This window comes from Haliotis rubra, unplaced genomic scaffold (assembly GCF_003918875.1).
Source record: "Haliotis rubra isolate DU_JTF1 unplaced genomic scaffold, ASM391887v1 Scf569, whole genome shotgun sequence".
Taxonomy (NCBI): domain Eukaryota; kingdom Metazoa; phylum Mollusca; class Gastropoda; order Lepetellida; family Haliotidae; genus Haliotis; species Haliotis rubra.
In genome coordinates, this window is record NW_025767267.1 from 469,350 (window position 1) to 495,760 (window position 26,411).

At 41.1% G+C, this 26,411-nt stretch overlaps 1 protein-coding gene across 1 annotated transcript in view; it reads left to right on the forward strand.

Annotated features, from left to right (window-relative positions):
- LOC124254219 (EF-hand calcium-binding domain-containing protein 5-like) overlaps window positions 1-26,411 on the forward strand; it is a 38,350-nt gene that overhangs the window by 9,861 nt on the left and 2,078 nt on the right. The window contains 13 exon segments of the mRNA XM_046688107.1: window positions 822-962; window positions 3,375-3,493; window positions 3,495-3,569; window positions 4,735-4,891; window positions 6,758-6,903; window positions 16,190-16,362; window positions 18,482-18,575; window positions 19,504-19,638; window positions 20,994-21,025; window positions 21,067-21,279; window positions 22,872-23,122; window positions 24,254-24,480; window positions 26,008-26,104. Coding sequence (XP_046544063.1) covers window positions 822-962; window positions 3,375-3,493; window positions 3,495-3,569; window positions 4,735-4,891; window positions 6,758-6,903; window positions 16,190-16,362; window positions 18,482-18,575; window positions 19,504-19,638; window positions 20,994-21,025; window positions 21,067-21,279; window positions 22,872-23,122; window positions 24,254-24,480; window positions 26,008-26,104 — 1,860 coding nt within the window.

A 26,411-nucleotide genomic window follows, 5' to 3' on the forward strand; every position in this document is an offset into this window, starting at 1 on the left:
GTTCAGTACAAGTAATGATAACTGGTACGTCTTTTCAAAATATGTTTGATCAGCTGAAGATTGTTTCTTCTCTAAGGCTGACTTATAGTTATCCCTACATGACACATGCAGATGAGATTACACTGACTGACTGACTGAGTTTGGTTTGACGCCACTTTTAGCAATATTCCAGCAACATCACGGCGGGGGACACCAGAAATGGGAGATGAGATTACAGGATTTGGTAATTGGGCTTGCTGACTCTTTATGTGTCATCATATCCTAAATGCATAGATTGATGCTCATGATGTCAGCCACCAGATTTTCTGGTCGAGATGTGAATAGTGATGTATCATTGCTGGAATATTGCTTTGTAGTGAGTGAGTTTAGTTTTACACCGCACTCAGCAATTTTCCAGCTATATGGCGGTGGTCTGTAAATAATCGAGTCTGACCCAGACAATCCAGTGATCAACAGCATGAGCATCGATCTGCGCAATTGGGAACCGATGACATGTGTCAACCAAGTCAGCGAGCCTGACTACCCGATTCCATTAGTCGCCTCTTACGACAAGCATGGGTTACTGAAGGCCAATATTCTATCCCGGACCTTCACAGGTCTATTGCTTTGTAAGGTGTGAAACAATAAACACATGGCATTTGCTGAGTGAGGTGTGAAACAATGTACAAATGACACTTTGCTGCTCAACCAGTCATTTTCCATGATGAATATCCACTAGGAAAGGTATTTTCCTTGTAATTCATATTTAGATACAAGAATGTCATTTCTAAACACCAGGGGCACCAAATACATTGAATTCACTCAATTTTGAACTGTTCTAGAACCCACAGAGGCTGACAATACCCTGAAGCTGGACCTGAAGACCACCAATGATGACATGGTCCCACCAGGAACTACCCAGACCGGTCGACTCAGTGTCACCTTCGCCGAGGGCACGGAGTTCGAGAGAGAGATTCAGACAGGTATGCCTTTACTGCTCCAACACACAGTAGGAGTGTGATATCATGAAACAGGTGGTACTTCAAGGGGATATCAGAAACCGTTCCCATGGGGATGCCAGGTTAGTCTGCTCTGTGTCACCCTTGCCATGGGCACGGTGTTGAGGAGAGATTCAGACTTGTACAACCTTGGTTCTGTGACACACACAATAGGATTGTAACATCATGAAACAGGTGGTACTTCAAGGGGATATCAGGAACCGTTTCCATGGGGATGCCAGGTTGGTCTGCTCTGTGTCACCCTTGCCATGGGCACGGTGTTCGAGGAGAGATTCAGACTTGTACAACCTTGGTTCTGTGACACACACAATAGGATTGTAACATCATGAAACAGGTGGTACTTACTTCAAGGGGATATCAGGAACCGTTTCCATGGGGATGCCAGGTTGGTCTGCTCTGTGTCACCCTTGCCATGGGCACGGTGTTCGAGGAGAGATTCAGACTTGTACAACCTTGGTTCTGTGACACACACAATAGGATTGTAACATCATGATACAGGTAGTACTTCAGGGGAATACCAGGAACCGTTTCCATGGGGATGCCAGGTTGGATTTGGTCCCTAGCACCCTATGCTGGTTGTTAAAGAAAGTCTTAACTGATTGGATAGTAAAGCTTGGTGTGTGCAGCTTAGGTCATTGTTCGCAATACCAATCACTGGATGTTCTGGTCCAGATTCAATTAGGGTCCGTTGGAAACGGTTGCTCTCAGCAATGTACAGCAATTTGTCTCAGTTTCAGCTGTTTACATTTGTGCCATTTGGTCGTTCATTTTCCACCTGACATGGCAGCTGACAGAACACTGAGTTTAACAGCAGAACTGCATCGCCTGGAAAATGGGCAAAGGTGGCTAAGATCCCAGAATCCTCAGTCTGCTTCACATTTTAAAGTAGTTTTCAATAGTCACTGTCATTTTGGAAAAGTGGTCAAGCCCCTTATTTACACACGACCATCATATAGCTGGCATATCACTGAGTGACAAAAAACAGAGTCTAAGTGGTGTGAGGTGACATGTCTCCCCAGCCATGCCAGGATCTGATTCTGTTTTTAAAAAACCCATTAAAACCTGCGAGCCTATTCTCAAAACGTTCGTAGATCTATGAATTCTTAACTGCTTACGCCAAAAGATAAGAATTCTTAAGAAAATGTTTACGACCTATTCTCGAAACGTTCTTATCGAGTTCGTAACCCAAACACGACTAGTCACGTTTTAGTAACTTTTCGTAAGTTATGAAAGGAACTCTTTGTCTCAAAGGGAGATTTAGTAGGGGGTTTTCCGTGACGTCACAAGCACGAGGGAATTCCCATGTTTACAAACAAGGCAGACGATATCCCGGATAATGAAGTCTTGCATTCCCAGCACTCCTTCAAGGAAGCAGCGCACGTCCAACTGGTCCGCCACAGAGGTGGACAACCTGATAGAAGAGATAAAATGCAATTATAGTGTTCTCTTTGGACACTTTTCGTCCCAACTAACTCTTGATCGTCCAACAAATCCAAATACCTCGTCCGGTTTCTGTAAACTCTCTCCCTGTTACCCTTTAAATCTACCTCATTCATAAAAACAATCAACGCAGCCATCTTTAATTTGCGTATCTCAAGTTACGACAGCCTACTAGCTGTCTTAGTTTTTTCCTTAAATTTAAGAATTCGTAAGGCTAAGAACATTTCGAGAATAGGATAGTAGAAGTTCGTAAGCGCTAAGAACGGTTTTAAGAAGTTCTTAGGCCTACGAACGTTTTGAGAATAGGGGCCCTGGTTTACTATCGGCTCTCCTGCCACATGACATCATATAGCTGAAATATACTATGCACACTTTGCTAAGGATCAAACCATTGATTCAACAGAAAACTATGATGTGGGGTCTAATTTGGTTTAAATATCGAAGCTTATTGTAAGCATGGATCCTAGGTTTCAGTATGTCACTGCATCTTGTGGATCCCATACCTGCTACTGACAGGTGTTGTGTACTTGTCAATGACTCGTTCCATGATTTGCAAAATGTTTGATTGGTGCCATGAAAACCATTTTTATGGTTACTCATGTATCAAGTGCATAAGGTTAGACTAAAGTAGCAGTTTGCCTAAAGAGGGTTTACCATATCATTATATATCTAGTTTTAAATGGATACAATTTCAAATTATAAATCTATGTTGAAGTAAAGTTGGGAATTTATGTGATCCTTAGCAAAGTGAGTAGTATATGTTCAAGGTGCTGACCTTGCTCACAGCCATTGATTAATTTGGATAGCTTTAGTATCAAAATGTAGGGCAAAGTTATCAAATAATTCGCTAAAGTTTGTCGATGATCATTTCCCCGAATTATTTAACATTCTGCATCTTTAAGGTAAAATATATGTGTTGTCAATATCAACTTCCAGCTGGAACTGTCACCAGTATACAGTCGCAGATGTCAGCATTTGACGAGCACACTCTGAACGTGTCTCAGTTTGTCCATTTGACCGAGACATTTATCGGAGACAGGCCCGAAGCGAGCACTGTTTGAGACGCTGCTCAGGTACATCAAGGAAGGCTATGAAGAAACAGAGGAGGAGAAACTGGACAGACTTTTGAAGGTTGTACATAGCTTGTTCATTTCATCTTGTCAATTTCTATTTAGTAAGGCCAGAGTTTATTTATTTTCACAGATGAGTCCTAGATTTGGTGTGAAAAACATCACAGAATAAAACATGATTTATTAATGTTATGATTATTAAGGTCCTCAACAAATTTAAAATTTTATTTTATTTTTAATCATATTTGATTTTTGAGAGGTCTTTTTATGAAATTAACACTGTAACATCCAGATTTGACATATATTTTTAAAATATATACGTAAGAACATCTTTACAATCAATTGTTTAGCTAAACTTGCATAGTTTGGCTGTTATTTGCTTATTAATTTTATTCATGTCAGTGGATACAGGCTTCTGCCTAATATCTCACAGATCTGAATGCAGTGTATCCCACAAGTAAGCTTCGGTAAAATCATGAGTTGCTGTTGCAGGTTTCAAACTCAAACTTGAAGAATTTTGTCTTTAAACTTGTAACCTTCCTGTCACTTTGTGGAACTCCCTTCCTCTCACATTGAAACAATGCAGGCGCCTTCATATCTGGGACTTAATACACATCACTTACAGCGTTCTTCCCGATTTACACTCCAGTTCTGGGCCTAGATTTTCGAAGCTCTCTTAGCGCTAAGATAGTAGTAAGTTAATGTTAATGTATGGCACTTATGACTATCTTAGTTCTAAGAGAGCTTCGGAAATCTAGGCCCTGGTTGATAGGGTTTTCAGAACAAACTGCTAGGGCTGGCCAAAATGATCGATAATGGGAAATATCATCCAAAGAAAATATTATTAATGATTATCGATATGAAAACTGTGTCATCGATAATATCATACTTTAATTTTTGTGATGGAAAAATGTTTTAAATTTTTCACACAATATACCAAGTTTGGATTTTAATAATATTCTGCTTCTGAATTATGTGCAGGAAGCTGTTTTGTTAGTAATCAATGCAAAAATATGTCATGAGTCACCAGTGATGTGAATATATTCATTTCTGTCAGACTTTTCTTCCATTTTCGTTCAAAGTTACGTCTTCGATATTTATCAATAATCAATTGATATTTAATTAACGATTTACAATCTTCATGATGTATGTAGATAGCCAGCCCTAATTATTGTTAAATTGTTTATTTTTTTAACATTGAAATATTTGACAACTGTATCCATCAGGCAAGGAAGGAAGCTCTGGCCTCCAAGCGCAAGGTTCAGATGGACAACCTGTTTGAGAGATGGGACAACGACGGATCAGGGTACCTAGACCTGGACGAGGTGGAGACAGTGATGTTGAAGTACAAGGATGGCCAAGAAGCTGAAGCGATCAGCAGAGGTGAGCTGGGATTTACCTCCATCTATATTTTGTCAGTCCTACGGATGTGGTAATAATTTTGAGGGTTAGGGGCTTAAAATGGAAGGTCCATTGTGACTACTTGGACATACCTGTTGCTGAAAGGTTTTGAGTCTGCTAGCTCCATCTTGACTCTTGGCATCTTGTAGATTTTATGGTTGTTCAGTTTTATGAGCTGAGCTTTCAATTCTGAAGTGAAGTTGATAGTCTTTGAACTGAAGTCTAGTAGCTGAAGTCATTAATGATTGATATCTGCTTCAGGGTGGTGGGGTAGCCTAGTGGTTAAAGCATTGGCTCGTCATGCCGAAGACCCGGGTTCGATTCCCCACATGGGCACAATGTGTTAAGCCCATTTCTGGTGTCCCCCGCCGTGATATTGCTGGAATATTGCTAAAAGCGGCGTAAAACAAAACTCAGTCAGTCAGTGATATCTGCTTCACGTGACTTTCATTGGTTTGAATAATGTCACAGCACTGTGCATAATCTTTGAATGGCATTTAGAAGTGATACACATCCAGGAGGGGCGGGGGGTGTTTATGGATGTCTTATTCTGTATTATGAGGATATGAGGGACATGAGAGTGTCCTTACTTCGTCATCATCGCTTGATGAAGGAGTAAAATATGCTCCACAATGTTGTGTTCCTCGTGATACAGAAGCTGACATTTGTAAATTTCCCCCCTCTGAATCTTATGTTGTCTATGGATGGAGATCCCATCTTTTTATATAGAACTCTGTGACTGAGTGCAATTCAGATGATTAGCTTTATCTCAAATAACACTCCCGCCCCCACACCCAGCCCCATACCATCCCATCCCACCCAACAGCCCAGCCCAGCCTTACCACTACACACCAACAGCCCAGCCCATTACCACCACACACCAACAGCCCAGCCCAGCCCTTACCACCGCACACCAACAGCCCAGCCCAGTCCTTACCACCGCACCCAAACAGCCCAGCCCAGCCCTTACCACCACACCCCAACAGCCCAGCCCAGCCCTTACCACCACACACCAACAGCCCAGCCCAGCCCTTACCACCACACACCAACAGCCCAGCCCCCTTACCTTACCACCCAAACAGCCCAGCCCAGCCCTTACCACCACACCCCAACAGCCCAGCCCAGCCCTTACCACAACACACCAACAGCCCAGCCCAGCCCTTACCACCGCACCCCAACAGCCCAGCCCAGCCCTTACCACCACACACCAACAGCCCAGCCCAGCCCTTACCACCGCACACCAACAGCCCAGCCCAGCCCTTACCACAACACACCAACAGCCCAGCCCAGCCCTTACCACCGCACACCAACAGCCCAGCCCAGCCCAGCCCTTACCACCACACACCCAGCCCAGCCCAGCCCAGCCCTTACCACCACACACCAACAGCCCAGCCCAGTCCTTACCACCACACCAACAGCCCAGCCCAGCCCAGCCCTTACCACCTGCACCCCAACAGCCCAGCCCAGCCTAGCCCTACCCACAACCACACCAACAGCCCAGCCCAGCCCTTACCACCACACGCCAACAGCCCACCCCACCCCACCCAACCCCAGCCCAGCCCACCCCACCACACCACACCCACCACACCCTAACACACCCTAACAACACCACACCCTAACAACACCACACCACACCACACCACACCACACCACACCACACCACACCACACCACACCACACCACACCACACAACACCACACCACACCACACCACACCCCACACACCACACCACATCACACCACACCACACCACACACCACACACCACACCACACCACACCACACCACACCACACCAAACCACGGACCCACAAAAACAGTCAATCCAATAACAAGTCATCTTGTTTCCAGCCAAAGACAAACTAAGCAAGCAGTCCAAGTACCACGATCAGAGGCTCAGCAAGAGAGAGTTCCGGACATTCTTTGACTTGGTGGTTGACGAGATCCCAGGAGATTCATTTGACTATCTTATAGAGTTCCTAGCCAGCAGCATTGAGGTGAGAGATGATTGGCAGGAATATCAACACAAATATTTGTGTTATATGGATTGCATTTAGTGAAAATAGCTCGGTCCCAAGGATATTCTAGCAAGAAGTCCGTCACTCCAAGGCAAGAAAATCATCAAGCATGTTTTATCCTATATGTACGGAATCTGTATTTCAAAACAAATTAAGACACATTAGATTTATCATCCCAAACTGTGTTCCACAGGAGATATTGCTTGTGTGAGATCAAACAATATCTCCTAGGAGATATCGCTTTGACAGTAGATTTTGTACAATTTTTCCTTATCCTGACTCATGCTCTTTTGCTTGTCTTCTTCTTAAGTAACATAGTGGAACACTTGTATCTCCCTAATTGAAGCTCCCTTCAATGTAAAATCACTAATTAGTACACCACGAAGTTACCTCCCTTCCACAAGCTGAACGAGGGCGCCACCTCTACCCATGTGCCTCACTCTTCCTTCTTCGCCCAGTGAGCTGGACGAGAGCTTCTGTGTCTCCCCACACACTATATCCTTGGATTATATTTAGTTAGTTACCCTCAGATAGACATCTATAGAGGTTTAGCTAGTATCCTTCAACAATTATATATTGATATTTAGTCGGTTTCTACTGTTTATTCAATGGACGCCATGTTTGTTCTGTGGATTACGCTGATGAAAATTCTGTACTGTTGCAGATTACGCTTTTTATTCTGCTGCTGATCCGCAAGATTTAATATGCCCTAGTTGTACTGGCGCCATGTTCATTTTATTCACGCGGCAGTTGCGGTACTAATTTATCCAATTCTGCCTTTAATAAATAAATACTTTATGTTTGAGACGCCGCAGCAGATAGGTCACGATGCAGAGTCTAGCCATGACTGATACACCTGAACCCTCGCCAGTCTACTGCGGTTGGTCGACCCTCCCGCCTGGTATTCCGCTAGAGTGGTGGAGGCGTGGGACGAGTCCGCCGCTTCCAAGAAGCCGCCCTGCTTCCCCAGACATCCCATCGCCGCAGCCGAAGACTAGAGGGCTTCTACTGCATCTCAACGCAGACTTCACACCCCCAGGGCAGCGTCGACCTCTGAGGGGAAATCAACGAAGTCTACTAGAACTTTCTCAGCCGAGATTGTTCCCGTCGCAGATTTGGGCCTGTATGATGATCAGCCGATCATCATACCTGATGTACATCAAAAGAATGACCGATGTCGGCAACAGTGATGTCAGCGCAGATCAACATGCAGCCTGATGTACTAACGCTGATATTCGATGATCTTCCTGAGGGTCCCGCCGCTACTAACACTCAACGCAGACTTCGCGACTCCCCAGGGCAGCGCCGACCTCTGAGGGGAAATCAACTAAGTCTACTAGGACTTTTCAACCGAGATTGTTCCAGCCGCTGAACTGGCCTCTACGATGATCAACCGATCATCATCCCCGGCGACGCCACAAGAAGTTTACCAGTGACATCAGCAGAGATCGCCATGCAGCCTGATGTCTCTACACTGATGTCAGACGACTTCCTGAGGGCTCAGCAGCTGTCATCGCAGAGAGGGCACCACCACTTCGCCGCAGACCATCCCAGACGAAGCTGTTATGCAGATCATGACCATGATGGAGGGCCACTACAGACGGGAGAAGCAGCCAGCCCAGGGCCTGAGCAACGCAGACAACACCCCAGAGGCACCCCCAGTCAGCGAAAGCAGCCACGACGAAGCAGCCTTCGAAGGAAGTCACAGACCACCTCGACGGCGACCCAGATGTACAGTTCGAAGGCTTTCGCGAAGACGGAGAGATCGCCACCGCCCTCGCCTCATCCTCAGATGCGGACTCAAGGTCATCCCATAGACGAGATCACCTAGACGATCTCCACGCCGCTCACCACGACGATCTCCACGCACATCACCACGCCGATCACCTCGCAGGTCACCACACAAGTCGGCAGCGCCACCCGACATAGAGATAGCAGCACACAGGTCACCATCAGAAGAGCATCAACCTCTCATCACCGATGTTGGTACAGAAGATGATGGAGACATCATCTTCTCAGACGCTGAGATAAGATATTGGATGGTAAACAACCTAGATTTATCTTCACCGGCCCAAGAGTGGCAACTCAGCGCAGACATACCTGATGAAGGAAGACGATGTAGACGCCGCCACCCTACTACCGACGAATTCGATTGCCGCGGTGCCACAGAATGTGGACACAGCCTACCATAAAGGCATGTAAGTTCAAACGCCAGAGGCGATGTTCTTTGGCCTTAATAGATCTAGAACGATCAATGAGATTCTTATCACCAGATTTCGCGGACACGACTTCTGAAGATGATAGGATGATCTACTCGGCTCTACTTATGCAGAACCAGCAAGAACCACACCCTGTATGAAGCTAACGCCATATATTGATCGGACTCTAGACACTTCGATAAGGAAGTCCCAGGTCAGCCCCGCCAAGGAACTAGAGCCTCACCAGTTACAAGGGACGCCACGGAGGAGAAGCGCCACGACCCCACATCCTGTTGAACACAGAGGTCGCTCACGAAGCAAGCATGAGTCAGGATAAGTATAAAATATCAATTTTACTCTAAAAATTACATATATATATACTGATCGGGTTCTGATCTCGATACCTTTCAAGGTCGCTAAGGCTAAGTGGCTCCAAGTCTGCTTCACCCAGAAGATCTAGAAGGATACTTCGAGAGCTTCGCGGAAGTCTCCGGCGCTCACCGAGGAAGTATCCTCCAAGGTCTCCATATACCAGCCACTCGCCATATATAGCTACTGGCCAGTCCGCTCAAGACATCGCGATAAAGTGTCTATCAACTGTATGCCATATGCCGCCTATAAGCCTACAAGACAATTGCACAGGCTATTTACAACACAGAACGCCGCTATATTAATTAGTCAACGACGCTTCATAGATATTCACAGAAATCAACTTTCCGTGATAGATTGCTAGAATATGCTATCCCACACTACGATACGATTATCTACATGCGACCATTACGCAGATCTGCAGACAATTCAATATCGAAATTGAACAGCAACCTGTTACAGCGAAAGTATAACTCATAATCGCCAACGCTTGAGAAGTAATATGTACAACAAGTTCAGCTTTAATTCTACAATTATGACGATACATTCATGTATACAGTCTACAAGCTGACAACTTGCAAGTTTATTGTACCTTTATATAAGGAAGTCGGAATTATATCCAAAACTGAAGTTACTTTCACGACAGCCAGGAAAATAACCTACCCAGCATTAATATTACAGAGCGAGGTATTTCGCTACCGAGGTTTCGCTGCTACCATTAACCCTCAAACACGGTCACCGGGTAACTTCGAAAGCTACGGTGAAGACCGACGATTATGCTAATATAAACGACGGCAAGATTTTATACAAGGTTTTTCCTGCTACACCGGTGACATCACAGCTGGTATTCTACAGAATCAAAATGCCTTGTTCTGATTGGACCGCTGATGGACAACCACTCCACGAGAGGTCGGTCTTAGTTCACAGTTCAAGACTCACGCTACAAGTGACAACTATATATCAGTGAACGAAAGCAAGCCTCCTTACAGTCCAGTTAATCTGAACCTTCATGATTGGGCTGCTTTCTTCAGGTTAGAGACCTCCCCTGTCAAGTTAGGACGAGGCACGGCAGTCAGGCGATTTTACATAAAGTTCAACGAGGACAGACACACCTGGTTGTGCACCTACATCGCCAAGGACTTTCGAGTTTAATTTACCTAGACGACGGAATACAAGTGGATCTAAATCCACAGCCGCCTCAGTCTACAACTGAATTTCATCATCAAACTACTAACACAACTAGATGGTGAGTAAACCTACTTAAGCTTTTGATTGGAGGATTAAACGGAAGTTTCACGCCCAACTTCGATCTGTATATAGTGCTCCAACACCTCACAAGTGAGGTTTATGAACACGCCTGGATGACATACTTGGACTTCATGATACGATGATTCTATCACGATGGCCAGCAAGAGCACTGTAAATTTATCTCCACCGAACCAAACAGGAGGGAAAAATGCATCAGATTATTTCCTCTATATTCAAGTTACGCAGACTGAAGTCTCATGTACTACCATCTCCTTGGATCAGAACTGTCATACTATGTGCCTACAAGACTGATGGACCCGATCCGACCCTCCATGAGCTTCTAATACTCATGATATTAGAGCTTAACTTCTACAATTGATCTACACAAATGTTATTTGAAATTATGGAGGGGTTATTTCTGGAGATCCGATATGGTGGTTGCCAACCATTATCTGAGAGATATCACCGCCAAGGACGCCTCAGGTATCCACCAATTCGGGTTCCAGGGTCCTCAAGACAACAGTTGACAGTTCTCGAGAAGATAAGTCAATCTTACAGATTTCTACTTATCTTATAACAGTACTAAATAGCTACATGCTATATATAATTTGCTTAAGTTCTTTTATCATCACAGTACTATGATTATTACATCATACAATATATAAGTTAACAACTCTACAGAGTTTGTTATTATATATTTACCTTAAGTTAATCATATCTTAAGTTTAGTACTATGGTTGCATTATAAATGCATTAGCTAATAAACTCTACAGAGTTTTTGGCTATTATATACTTAGCTTAAGTTAATTATATCTTAAGCATAGTACTATACACATATTATATAAAAAATATATTAGCTTACAAACTCTACGGAGTTTTTGCTATTATATAGGTAGCTTAAGCTTATTCATATCTTAAGCTCAGTACTATGTTTATATCATATAAGTATATTAGCTAACAAACTCTAAAGAGTTTTTTGCTAATTGGCTTAAGTTTCATCATATCTTAAGCATTATGGTTACATTATAACATGTATTAGCTAACAAACTCTACGGAGTTTTTGCTATTATATATGTAACTTAAGCTTATTCATATCTTAAGCGCAGTACTATGTTTATATCATATAGGTATATTAGCTATCAAACTCTAAAAGAGTTTTGCTATTATATATTTGGCTTAAGTTTCATCATATTTTAAGCTTTATGGTTACATTATAACATGTATTAGCTAACAAACTCTACGGAGTTTTTGCTATTATATATGTAACTTAAGCTTATTCATATCTTAAGCGTAGTACTATGTTTATATCATATAGGTATATTAGCTATCAAACTCTAAAAGAGTTTTGCTATTATATATTTGGCTTAAGTTTCATCATATTTTAAGCTTTATGGTTACATTATAACATGTATTAGCTAACAAACTCTACGGAGTTTTTGCTATTATATATGTAGCTTAAGGTTTCCTTCATATCTTAAGCTCAATACTATGTTTATATCATATAAGTATATTAGCTAACAAAACTCTAAAAGGTTTTTTGCTATTATATATTTAGCTTAAGTTCATCATATCTTAAGCAGTATGGTTACATTATAAAATGTATTAGCTAACAAACTCTACGGAGTTTTGCTTTTATATATATAGCTTAAGTTTAATCATATCTTAAGCTCAGTACTATGTTTTTTAACATAAAAAGTATATTAGTTAAAAAACTCTAAGGAGTTTTTTGCTATATACATTTAGCTTAAGTCTAATCATATCTTAAGCTTAATACTATGGTTACAATATAAGTCTATTAGCTAATAAACTCTACAGAGGTTTTGGCTATTGTATATGTAGCTTAAGTTAATTATATCTTAAGCACAGTACTATACTCATATTGTAAAAATATATTAGCTAACAAACTCTACAGAGTTTGCTATTATATATGTAGCTAAAGCTTATTCATATCTTAAGCTCAGCACTATGTTTATATCATATAAGTATATTAGCTAACAAACTCTAAAGAGTTTTGCTATTATATAATTAGCTTAAGTTTAAGCATATCTTAAGCTTAGTACTATGTTTATATCTTAAAGTAATTTAGCTAACAAACTCTAAGGAGTTTATACTAGCATTTAACAAGCTTAAGTCTATTAGTCTTAAGCATTGTATTAATGTTATATATACTTTATCATAATAAGTACATTGTAATAAGTACATTGTAATAACCTTTATATGGCAGCTGATAAGTTAGCAGCAGGAATTCATCAGTTCAGTGCCTTTATGAAGTTCCCATAGGGTTATTACAATCATCACAGTTCAAATCACTAATTATTAAAATCCAAAGTATTATATATTCCCACCTCCTTTTCCGTAGGATTCTACAAGCAAAAAGAGCATGAGTCAGGATAAGGAAAAATATGTAATTTTTAGAGTAAAATTGATATTTTATACTTATCCTGACTCATGAGGTAAGCCCTCCCATCCTCCCCACATAACACTTTGGATTTCCCTGTAAATTCAAATGTTGGGCTCAGTATATGAGGAGAGAGTGAGGCACATGGGTAGAGGTGGCGCCCTCGTTCCCGCGCTTGTGGAAGGGAGGTAACTCGTGGTGTACTAATTAGTGATTTTACATTGAAGGGAGCTTCAATTAGGGAGATACAAGTGTTCCACTATGTTCGCAAGAAGAAGAAGACAAGCAAAAAGAGCATGAGTCAGGATAAGTATAAAATATCAATTTTACTCTAAAAATTACATTTTTTATAGATTTACACACATAGTATCCATCTTCAAGTCAATTTCTCACACATGGGGTGTTCTGTGTACATTTTTGAAAACAACAAAAGATAACACTGAGAAAATATAAACAGCATTGACAGCATATGTTCTCTGATGTGCATGTAAACATTTTACTTACTAAATATCCGGGGTAGCCTAGTGGTTTAAGCTTCTCTCATCATGCCGAAGACCTGGGTCGGTTCCCCAAATGGGTACAACGTGTGAGGCACCTTTCTGCTGTCCCCCTCCGTGATATTGCTGGAATATTGCTAAAAGTGACATAAAACCTGACTTTCTACTAAAAACCCAACTGTGAAATTATTGGAAAAATGTACAGATTTTCTAATCAATTACAAATAGACTTCAGTATGAACTGACTTTAGCAAGTGATGTAAGTGATGTTGAGAATACTGTATGCAATCTGTACTCATACTGTATCCATTCTCTACACTCAATGTATGCCCACAGTGTATTAAGTTTGTACCTCATTAAACACAAACAATTAAGACACATCAGTAATTTACAACATCAGAGACACTGTATTTAATTATTTTTTAAATATGTGAGGTGAGGTGAAATTGGGTTTAACGTCGTGTTTGAGAATATTTCACTCATATCACAACGTGCATGCGTGTGTATTTGTATGTGCAGCTGCTTGTACTAGCCCAGACTTAAGCTGGTTTTATAGTGCTAGCCCACTGAGATACCATGCCGCAGTGAAGCATGAATACCCCACTCAGACACATTATACTGACTCCGAGCCGACCAGTCCTTGTTGTGCCCATTAATGCCGAGCGCCAGGCAGGGACCAACAAGTACCATATTTTAACGTCTTTTGGTATTTTAAATATGTAGACAACAGTATGAAATCAGTGACATCACTGACCACAATAATTCAAACCAACCCCACCCACACCATCATCAACGAATCAGGAAACAGTGGTCTGTTACCATGCAGGACCTGTTTCTTTTCGAGTTATGGAGGGGCGTAGGGGTAGCCTAGTGGTTATAGCGTTGGCTCGTCACGCCGAAGACCCGGGTTCGAATCCCCACATGGGTACAATGTGTGAAGCCCATTTCTGGTGTTCCCCCGCCGTGATGTAGCTGGAATATTGATAAAAGCGGCGTAAAACCAAACTCAGTCGAGTTATGGAAACATAAGCTCAAAACAAATTGCTGGTTAACCAATCAGATGCCATAAAATCACTTCCAGTTCCAGGAACTGAAGGAACTGATCCATGAGGACAGTTTCACTGTTTCATCTTCTTTGTGTGACCTGCTCATGAATGTTGAAGTACTTAAACGAGACTAAACCTTTAAGTCAACCAGCTTTGATGTCAGTCTGTGCCTTCATCCGGGAATAGTTTTCCTCAACCCGTCTATCACATTCAATTTTGTTGTTACAATTAAGCATGGTAACCATGGCAATAATGTACTTCCTGTTTGATGTTTAGCTTCATAAATTTGACTGAGGTTTCTGCCACTTCAATTCAGGGATTAATGAAGTTAAATTAAAATATGTTGTTGAGGCTCTTCCATACGTGAAAGTGAGTGAGTTTAGTTTTACATTGGTTTTAGCAATATTCCTGCAATATCACGACTGGGGACACCTGAAATGGGCTTCACATATTATACCCATGTGGGGAATTGAACCCGGGTCTTCGGTATGATGAACACCCGGCTATAAACAACACCCGATATGAGCACCTGGTGGTATTAGATGTAAAAAGTAAAAAGCATTCCATCACTAAGTCCCCATGAACTGAGAGCACCTTGCTGCAAAGTTTATCATAGAGTACTATAGTCTGTTTGCAGTGAAAACATACCGATGAATTTCACTTTAAACAAAAAAGTAAGTCAAATAAAGTGAAATTAAGACTGTGAATCCTCATAATTTTGCCTTGCCAATTGAACATATAAATCTTAGAATTTGACTCATTGTAGGACAAAGGTTGTTTAACAAACGATCATACATTCAAATCGCTATTATTGGTTTGTATTACAAGGGGGTGAGCGCAGTAGATGGAACAGTGAAACAATGCACGTGCGGTTCGTGATGAGCGTTAACTTAGACTAACTCTACATGTACCGGTGTTTCATTTAATGTTCATACACCCTTGTAATACAAACCAATAATAGCAATTTGAAACTGTGATCGTTTCTTAAACAAGTTTTATCTTAAGTTGAATAAAATTCTGAGATTTATATGTTCAGTTGGCAAGGTAAAATTATGAGGATTCGCAATCTTAATTTCATCTTATTCGATTTACTTTTTTGTTTAAATTGACATTCATCGGTACGTTTTCACTGCAAACAGACTATAGTTATGATTGTAATAAATTTATATTACAACAAGAGAGTAACTATCTTAGCATTAGGGACCGTTCATAATTTATGGCTCGGGGGGCTGATGATGATTTTAAGGGGCGTCACCCATTTTGTTCTGGGCAGCTAGGGGGGGTCATCAATTTTTTACACATGTTCTAGGGGGGTCATTCACATTGTACATGCTTCTCCATAAAAATCATCATCACCCCCTCTAGCCATAAATTATGAACGGTCCATTATGGTTGTTCTTTGTGTATATTGTGTAAGGGGACCTGAGTTATAATAATATAGGGCCATGAGAGTCGTTGAATGGAAACTGGTGCATTATAAATGGACTTTTTATTATTATGCTTTGACAGGATGCTGAGGCTCACGGCAACAACAAACGCATCAGCGCCAACATCGCCATGCTGGAACGTAACGTCCACTTCCCAGCCCGGGGCGATGTGTGTCTGAGATATGTCGCTTCAACTCCAGAGGACGCAGACTATGTCCTCACCAAGGTCCTCCACAAGGACATGAAGGGAATCAGGTATACATTTAGTACCTTCGTAATGCCTTTGGCAACCTCGCCTAATAGACAATATTGTGTGAAACTTAATAGATACTACATGGAATGTTATATTTATCCAGAAATCTGGTTTCTGGATTCGAACAGTTATTTTAACTGCCAGCAGTGTCAAATACACACTATCGTGTCCCACTTATTGTGATTACGCTTGATGATGTGTTCTGTCATTCCTCACCTGGCATCCAACATCAAACACACAGGTATCATGAGATCACAGTGTCAGTATAAACCTGATATTACACATGGTTATATATTGTTGTCATTGTATACTTAGACTGTTGATGATGCTTTATGTTGTTAGTGTTTGCTTTCAGTCATTTCATAAAATGTTGTTGACGGAGTTGTTGACTCACTCACAACATGTTGTTGATAGTTGATGTTTTCACTCACTCACTCTCATAAAATGTTGTTGACAGAGTTGTTACTCACTCACAACATGTTGATAGTTGCTGTTTTCCTCACTCATTCATAAAATGTTGTTGACAGAGTTGTTACTCACTCACAACATGTTGTTGATAGTTGATGTTTTCACTCACTCACTCTCATAAAATGTTGTTGACAGAGTTGTTACTCACTCACAACATGTTGTTGATAGTTGCTGTTTTCACTCACTCACTCATAAAATGTTGTTGACAGAGTTGTTACTCACTCACAACATGTTGTTGATAGTTGCTGTTTTCCTCACTCACTCATAAAATGTTGTTGACAGAGTTGTTGACTCACAACATGTTGTTGATAGTTGCTGTTTTCACTCACACATGTTGTTGATAGTTGCTGTTTTCCTCACTCACTCATAAAATGTTGTTGACAGAGTTGTTGACTCACAACATGTTGTTGATAGTTGCTGTTTTCACTCACTCACTCATAAATTGTTGTTGACAGAGTTGTTACTCACTCACAACATGTTGTTGATGGTTGCTGTTTTCCTCACTCACTCATAAAATGTTGTTGACAGAGTTGTTACTCACTCACAACATGTTGTTGATAGTTGCTGTTTTCACTCACTCACTCATAAAATGTTGTTGACAGAGTTGTTACTCACTCACAACATGTTGTTGATAGTTGCTGTTTCACTCACTCACTCATAAAATGTTGTTGACAGAGTTGTTACTCACTCACAACATGTTGTTGATAGTTGCTGTTTTCACTCACTCACTCATAAAATGTTGTTGACAGAGTTGTTACTCACAACATGTTGTTGATAGTTGCTGTTTTCACTCATAAAATGTTGTTGACAGAGTTGTTGGACTCACAACATGTTGTTGATAGTTGCTGTTTTCACTCACTCACTCATAAAATGTTGTTGACAGAGTTGACTCACTCACAACATGTTGTTGATAGTTGCTGTTTTCACTCACTCACTCATAAAATGTTGTTGACAGAGTTGTTGACTCACTCACAACATGTTGTTGATAGTTGCTGTTTTCACTCACTCACTCATAAAATGTTGTTGACAGAGTTGTTGACTCACAACATGTTGTTGATAGTTGCTGTTTTCACTCACTCACTCATAAAATGTTGTTGACAGAGTTGTTGACTCACAACATGTTGTTGATAGTTGTAAACCAAAAGTCTCCATGTTCTTTAATCTGATTGGTTGGAAAACATGATTGAATGGTATTTGATTTCCGGAAACTGCAAGACTATTCACTGTGTATTGACACATAATTATATTGTTGTGTCATCAGCAGTGGTGACGTTATTCAAATCATATTGTGACGTAAAGTCGGAATGACGTCACAAATGAGCAGTTCCAGATGCTACCATGGGAACCAGCTGAAACGGCCGGCTGATGACACTTCACTGCTGTACCCGTACTCGATGTCAATGAGTGCAGACAGTAAAACCCATGGTTTACTTTTGTGCTTATGTGTTGGCCAATGTTGAGTATTTAAATATTCCTTGAAACATCATATGTTGGCCAATTTCTGGGTGTTATTGAGTATTTAAATATTCCCTTGCTTCAAATACTCAATAACACCCGGAAATTGACCAACACATGATGTTTATCTCCTAATTGTTGTTTTCAGTCACTCATTCATAAAATGTTGTTGACAGAAAGATGTTGTTTGATTTCCAGTTTTGCAGCAGTTGAGTCCGGCAAGCCGATCCACGTCCCCCGTGTCGCCAACCATGGTAACATCCATTTCTGGAACAACCATCGTCATAGAGATGTAAGAGGACTTTCTACAAATGTTTATATTTTATATTTGCCAACTAAACCAGGGTTCACACAGGCTTGAAAAACCTTGAAACTTGGACATTCACCCTAAAATTGCTCAAAATTCATTTATCCTTGAAAACGCCCTAATTGCCAATTATTTGCCCTAGAAAGGCCCTATATTTAGCAAAACTTATCAAGCTATGATTTCACAGGAAATGAATATTTGACAAAAATACCTTGACAGTGGGTGTTGATTAATCTCCAAGCAAAACTTTCCGGGTGTAGCGATGTAGCTAAGAGTTGTTTCCCCTTTAATGGTCAGTCCCACATTTGACCAACCTTGTGGGATCACACTTTAACATGACTTACATGTGTTTCCATAGTTCTTTATGATTATCACTTGTTCCTTGAAAAGCCCCTAAAAAGGCCTTAAATTTGATGGATAATAAATAATCTGTATGAACCCTGTAAACATAATGTTTATTAATGAATTAAACATATCACCTGTGTGATGTCTTTTCTTAGTGAACCTGTGAGGATTACATGTTAGAATATAGCTCACTGCCAGTTGACCATTAAATGGTGATGCTATCTAACTTAGTTGATTGCATGTTAGATTCCAAATGCATGAATCGATGTTCATTATGTCAATCACTGGATTCAATGGTTCAGACTCAATTATTTACAGAGTGCAGTTATATAGCTGAAATATTGCTCAGTGTAGCATTAAACATGAAACAACCAAATTAAAAGAAAAGCTCTTTCATGACAAAGGAACATATAGCATTTCCAACAATTTCAACTGTCAGCTAACAAGTGGTGTAAATATAAATAGATGAATTTCAGGAAACAAGACAGAAGAGAGGAATTAAAGTATCTCTGACAAGTGCTCCGAATTTGTGTCCTATAATTGACGGAATGAGTGTTTATGGTTTCAGGAAAGAGAGGGATCGTTTATTGTGATTCCTCTAAAGGATGGACGGAAGCGGGTGTTCGGTATCATGGGAATCGACACTCTCAGCGATCCTCACACAAAGGCCATTTTCATTACGCATGAGATTCAGTTCTTTCAGGTCAGTAACGACACAACTTTATGGAGGACAACGTCTTGTCTGTTGCATAGAGTACATTTCGGTGTAGATTCTTACACCAATATCAGGCTGTCGCTTTTAGCTTGATAACAGTGTAAGAATCTACACCAAAACATTGCTTTATGCAATAAACTAGAAGTTGTTATACATAAAATTGTATGCTTCATTCTTGACTCGCCAACCTCTAGAATGCCAATCAAAAAATTGGTGTCAGCCTGGAATTTTAAGTGTCGTGTTGAGATATAGGTTGAATGACGAATTTATGAAATTCTAGTCGATTATGCTCTTAAAGCCCATGATATATAAAATACCACAATAGAATCTGATTACTTGATAATGCTGAAACACAGCAGTCTGTGACCATAAAAGGTCAAATTTCTTTCGGACTCTCACTGACCCATGAAGGTCCGGGTTAGAATATTGATCTTCAGTAATCCATGCTTGTCGTAAGAGGCGACTAACGGGATCGGGTGGTCAGGGTCGCTGACTTGGTTGACAAATGTCATCGGTTCCCAATTGTGCAGATCGATGCTCCTGCTGTTGATCACTTGATTGTCTGGTCCAGACTCGATTATTTACAGACCACCACCATATTGCTGGCATATTGCTGAGTGTGGTGTAAAACTAAACTCACTCACTCACTCATGATATATTATAAGACATTATATTTTCAACCCTGCACACTCCATAACCTACATCACTCTCATATTTTTGTCTCCCACGTACATTCATAGAAAACATAGTGAAACCCGCATGCTGCATGTGAATCATCATTTATTTGTAAGGATTTATATTTTATTTTTTTAATTTGTTGGTATGAGACCTGAGTGTTGGGAATTGGTTTAAAATCCTATTGCAAAAATCCTGTGAAATATTTATCACATTTCTGGGTATCTTGCTGTGTCAATTCTAGAAGCTGAAAACTAGTCTTTAAGATATAATTTTTTGTCCTCTACTAGGGACAACCTTGTGAAAAATATTGTTAAAGCAAATAAGTGTTCCCAAAATTGTTTTGTCCAAGACTTTGTACATGCTTAAATGTACTGACATTTAATGTTGAAAGCAGTTGAAAGCAGTTTGTCCCATAAGAAAAATTAAACAATGATAAATGCATCTCAGATCACATTTCTTAAATATTTGGTCAAAAGGTCGATAATTTTGATGGCTTGAGAACTGCTTTTTATTGGACAGGTGGTAACTTCCTTACTTTCTGTAAGAAGTTTGCATGCAAATAGTACATGTTACGATGGATGCTGAATCAATAGTGTGATGTGGAGGTTTCTTTAACCACTAGGCTACCCCACGTGTTGAAATCTAATCACTAGTACACATGGCAGGGTGTGGCAATAATAGCGTTTAGTGTTTGCGCGTTGAAATCTAATCACTGTCTCCCCATGGACATGTGGGAAGAAGTTGCGTGGACATGCGGATCATCACGGAGAGCGCGGTGTCGTGGATCCAGCGCCGCAGCCCGCACGTGACAGAGGTGGTGTTCTACATGGTGGAGCCTGATGGGAAGGGGCAGGACTACGTGCTTCGGAAGATGATGATGACAGACAACCGTGGCAACCCTGTCCAGCCGGAGAATCCAGCTAGACTGGAGAGGAAGGATAACCTGTTCAGGTAGGTCGAGTGGAGTGAGTGACTAAGGCTGGGATGGGTCCAAATTTTCTACCCCAGTACCCCACTCCCTATTACCCTATCCTACCCGGATACCCGTTATATGTTAATTCCTGACATCAAATTTGTAAGAAATGGCAATGTATTCTTAATATCTAAAACCATCAATATTATGTTTATAAAGAAGAAGTGACTGTAATTATGTCTAAATCTTCAAAGACAATACAACCTTTTAATCATGAAAGAATAACATATGACATTGTTTAATCTACTAGTCGCATGATCATAACGGGTCTGGGTATTGAGACGGGTACCCGGATCCAACTCATTACCCACCTGTCCTGGGTATCCGGGTTACCCGTCCCTGCCCTATGAGTGACAACTTTGTCCAACCAGAAAACCCATCCAGACTGGAGACAAAGGATGACCTGTTCAGGTGGTGTCTCGTAAGTGAGGCTGAAGGGATCGTTGTCGGCACAGGTACTACAGATATGTACCCTAAACAAAGTCAAACTACAGAAACGTACCCGGTACCCTAAACGACAGACGAGTCCATATTCCACAACCCAAAAACGAAACCGTATGTAGTTGTTCCCGTTCAGCTGATTGCGAGTGGTGTACGTTGTGCACCGTGACATATTCGTTATACTGTGTATGCTCTTATATAACGATATCAAATGCATCTAATACAACAGTATGACCGTTGCAGAATGGAATCGTTCAAGGGTACGTTTCTGTATTCTGATTTTGGCTAGGGTACATGTCTGTATACAGAAACGTACCTGGGGTACACATCTGTAGTACCCGTGCCGACAACGACCCCTTCAGCGTAAGTGAGTGATTGAGTAACTGAGTTAGTGGGTAAAGGAGTGAGTGAGTGAAAAGGAGGGAGGGAAAGATGACAGGCCACAGCTCAGGCCATAGAGGAAGATAATCATTGTAGTTAGGTCTAACTAGTGAGATGACAGGAACCAACCAGACAACCCAGCCTGCCTTGATAAGACCTGGACATGTGGCTGATTGTGTATCATTGTATCACAATGGCATATATGTATGCAAGATGAACAACTAGTTGGGTCACAGCCATGACTAAGCTGAAATATCAAGACAACAATATACTAGTGTGGCCAAACTATTTCTTTCAGCCAGTTAATACTCATCAATACTGCTTCTAAAGTAAAAAAAGACCGCCTCCTGTGGTGTAGTGGTTAGAGCGGCATTTATCATAAGAGCTTGTGGAAGGTTGTTGAGTTCGATCCCGACCGCGTCATACCAAAAGACGTTAAAATATGGTACTTGTTGGTCCCTGCCTGGCGCTCGGCATTAATGGGTACAACAAGGACTGGTCGACTCAGAGTCAGTATCGGTGTCTGACTGGGGTATTCCTGCTTCACTGCGGCATGGTATCTCAGTGGGCTAGCACTATGAAAACCAGCTTCAAGTCTGGACTAGTACAAGCAGTTTATTCACAGCCACACATACACACGCATGAAATCATCATGAGAGCAAAATATTCTCAATCACGACGTAAAACCCAATTTTGCCTCACCTCTAAAGTCCAAGTCTGAAACCAACAGTCTTCTTCTGTTTTCCAGGGACTATCTGTTCAAGGCTGTGGACAACTCAGAGTCAGTGACAGCTGATGCGTATGGTGAGCGCCACCTGGCGTTCCCTCTCCGAGACGATCAGGGCCGAGCTGTAGCCATCATTGACATCAGTATAGGGTCGATGAAGAAACTCCCCGCCCACGAGAACAAAGAAGCACTGCGGATGCTGAGACTGCTGCAGATGGCTCACAAAGAGATTGCTTCCGAGTTTGCAGGAGAGGAATCCATGAGGATTTTGGGTAGGGACCAACAAAATTATACACAGTCACCTTCACACCTTATCACATACACATATCACTCACAGTGAGTGAGTGAGTTTAGTTTTACGCCGCACTCAGCAGTATTCCAGCTACATGGCAGCGGTCTGTAAATAATCGAGTCTGGACCAGACAATCCAGTGATCAACAGCATGAGCATCGATCTACACAATTGGGATATAATGACCTGTGTCAAACAAGTCAGTAAGTCTGACCACCCAATCCCATTAGTCGCCCCTTACGACAAGCATGGGTTAATGAAGACCATTTCTAACCCGGATCTTCACGGGTAATCACAAACATTGATTAGGGTGTTGAGGAAGTATTACTAAGCGTGTGTTGCAAATGTAGCATTATGTTTGTGTTTCTCGGCCAGAGTAAGAATATACTTGTATTATGACATGAAATCACCACAATAACCCTTAGGGATTCCAGGGGTGGAAATAACTTTAAAATTGCTAGTGTACTCCGGTACAGTGGCACATGTAAAATCACTTGCCCTGATAATTTTTCCACTATACCGGCCATTTTCTGGTTGATTTTTGAAATAAACAACATAATTAACATTGGAATATCAACTGGACACCGGTACAGTGTGATATACAAATTTGCTTGCCCGACAGAAAAAAACACTGGACTCGGGCATCGGGCAATGGGTTATTTCCACCCCTGGATTCCAGTTTAGAACTGGTCCCAAGTAACCTCTGCTTGTTATAAGAGGCAATTGATGGGATCATGTACATGATCGGGCAGATTGCATGTCATCATAACCTAATGGTGTGGATTGTTGCTCATAATATCGATCTCTGGTTTGTGTAGTCCAGGTTCAATTATTTATGTCATCTTATATACTGGTAGGTGAATGATTGCATCAAAGCACAAAGAATTTTCTATGTTGGCTTCTTTGATTTTGCTAGAGACAAATGGCAATATATATTTCCATGATTTTATCCACTGTTGATCATCTCTTACGTCATCTCATGATTTTATCCACTGTTGATCATCTCTTACATCATCTCCAAATATTCAAAAATATCTTCAGGACAGTTTGGATGTCAGTCAGTCTGTGTCCTAGAAAGTGTGCTAATTATAAGCTTGGTTGCCTATTTGCAGATGCTGAGAAGGACGACAATGCTCGGATGGACATAATGTTTGACCGTCTGATGCTGATGGAGCTGAGGGAGAACGTGTCCAAGTTGGACACCCAGGCGTACGCTGAGCTAAAGAGTTACAACGAGCCACCGGCAATCATCCTGGACATCCTGAAGGCCACCATCGCTATCTTCTACCTGGAGAAGGTGGAGACAGGGGAGTTTGATGACTGGACCAGAGTGAAGGGGGTAAATATGATTTTGTTGGTGTTACGTTGATTGGTTGGTTGCTATGTTTGATGACTGGACCAGAGTGAAGGGGGTAAATATGATTTTGAAGGTTGGGTAATGTTTGATTGATTGAAGGGGTAAATACGATTTTGTTGTTGTTGATTGGTTGGTTGCTATGTTTGATGACTGGACCAGAGTGAAGGGGGTAAATACGATTTTGTTGGTGTTACGTTGATTGGTTGGTTGCTATGTTTGATGATTGGACCAGAGTGAAGGGGGTAAATACGATTTTGTTGAATTATTCTACGTTGATTGGTTGGGTTGCTATGTTTGATGATTGGACCAGAGTATGAAGGGTAAATACGATTTTGTTGAATTATTACGTTGATTGGTTGGTTGCTATGTTTGATGAGTTGGACCAGAGTGAAGGGGTAAATACGATTTTGTTGGTGTTACGTTGATTGGTTGGTTGCTATGTTTGATGATTGGACCAGAGTGAAGGGGGTAAATACGATTTTGTTGGTGTTACGTTGATTGGTTGGTTGCTATGTTTGATGATTGGACCAGAGTGAAGGGGGTAAATATGATTTTGTTGGTGTTACGTTGATTGGTTGGTTGCTATGTTTGATGATTGGACCAGAGTGAAGGGGGTAAATATGATTTTGTTGGTGTTACGTTGATTGGTTGGTTGCTATGTTTGATGATTGGACCAGAGTGAAGGGGGTAAATATGATTTTGTTGGTGTTACATTGATTGGTTGGTTGCTATGTTTGATGATTGGACCAGAGTGAAGGGGGTAAATACGATTTTGTTGGTGTTACGTTGATTGGTTGGTTGCTATGTTTGATGATTGGACCAGAGTGAAGGGGGTAAATACGATTTTGTTGGTGTTACGTTGATTGGTTGGTTGCTATGTTTGATGACTGGACCAGAGTGAAGGGGGTAAATAAGATTTTGTTGATGTTTGGTAACATCTATTGGTTCGGAGCTAGTTACCGTGTTTGACCTGGCTGGTATGGACTTGCTGATTACTCAACAGGGTACTCAAACAGAAGTTCAAGCTTAGCTTTTTATGTGCTGCAAAATCTCAGCCATGAAGTAGGTTCAGGTTCAATGAGCAAAATAATTTAGAATTTTTTTTTGGAAAATAAATACAAAACATAAAATCTTACACTGAAAAAGGACAAAACATATGAATAAAATGGAAATAAAAGTTTTGATATTCTTGGTGAGGTGAGTGTCAGTGCTTGGCCCACCACAACAGTGAAAGTAGCTTAATGTCTGTGTGCAGACCCTCTATTTCTCTGATTTAGCACAGCAAGCTGAAAATCAGGCTGGAGAAGTAGAATTTGTAAGTTTACCTTGGTATTTGAACCCTATGAAAATGAATCATTCAGTTTTAACACAGAATGTGACCACCACACCCTTTGTGTGATTGTGTCTTTATACACTACTGACATGGATTGGTGCTCACACTATCAACCCCTAGTTTATCAGATAGAGTCTGTTTACACTGCAGGGTATAACTGTAACTGTACATTTCAGCTGATCAATGGTGACCTGAGTCAGAAGATTGCTGACTTTGACCCCACGGCTCAGGAAGACCTCCTGCCCTCAGAGAAGTTCGAACATTATCTCAGAGGTATGAAATGCAATGTTTTCAATTCTAAGTCTTAGTTTCGAAAGACGATGACTATGTTAGAAAGTCCAAGCAAGGTTTGATTCAAGACATTCCAAGACCATTCTGGTCCCTTAAATTTAAGGAATGAGTGAGTTTGATATTATGGCACTTTTAGCAAAATTCCGACAATATCACAGCAGGGGACACCAGAAATGGACTTCACACATTGTACCCAAGTGGGGAATTGAACCCAGGTCTTTTGGCATGACGAGCAAACACTTTAACCACTAGGCTACCCCACTGCCCCTTCAATTTAAGGATTTGTTAT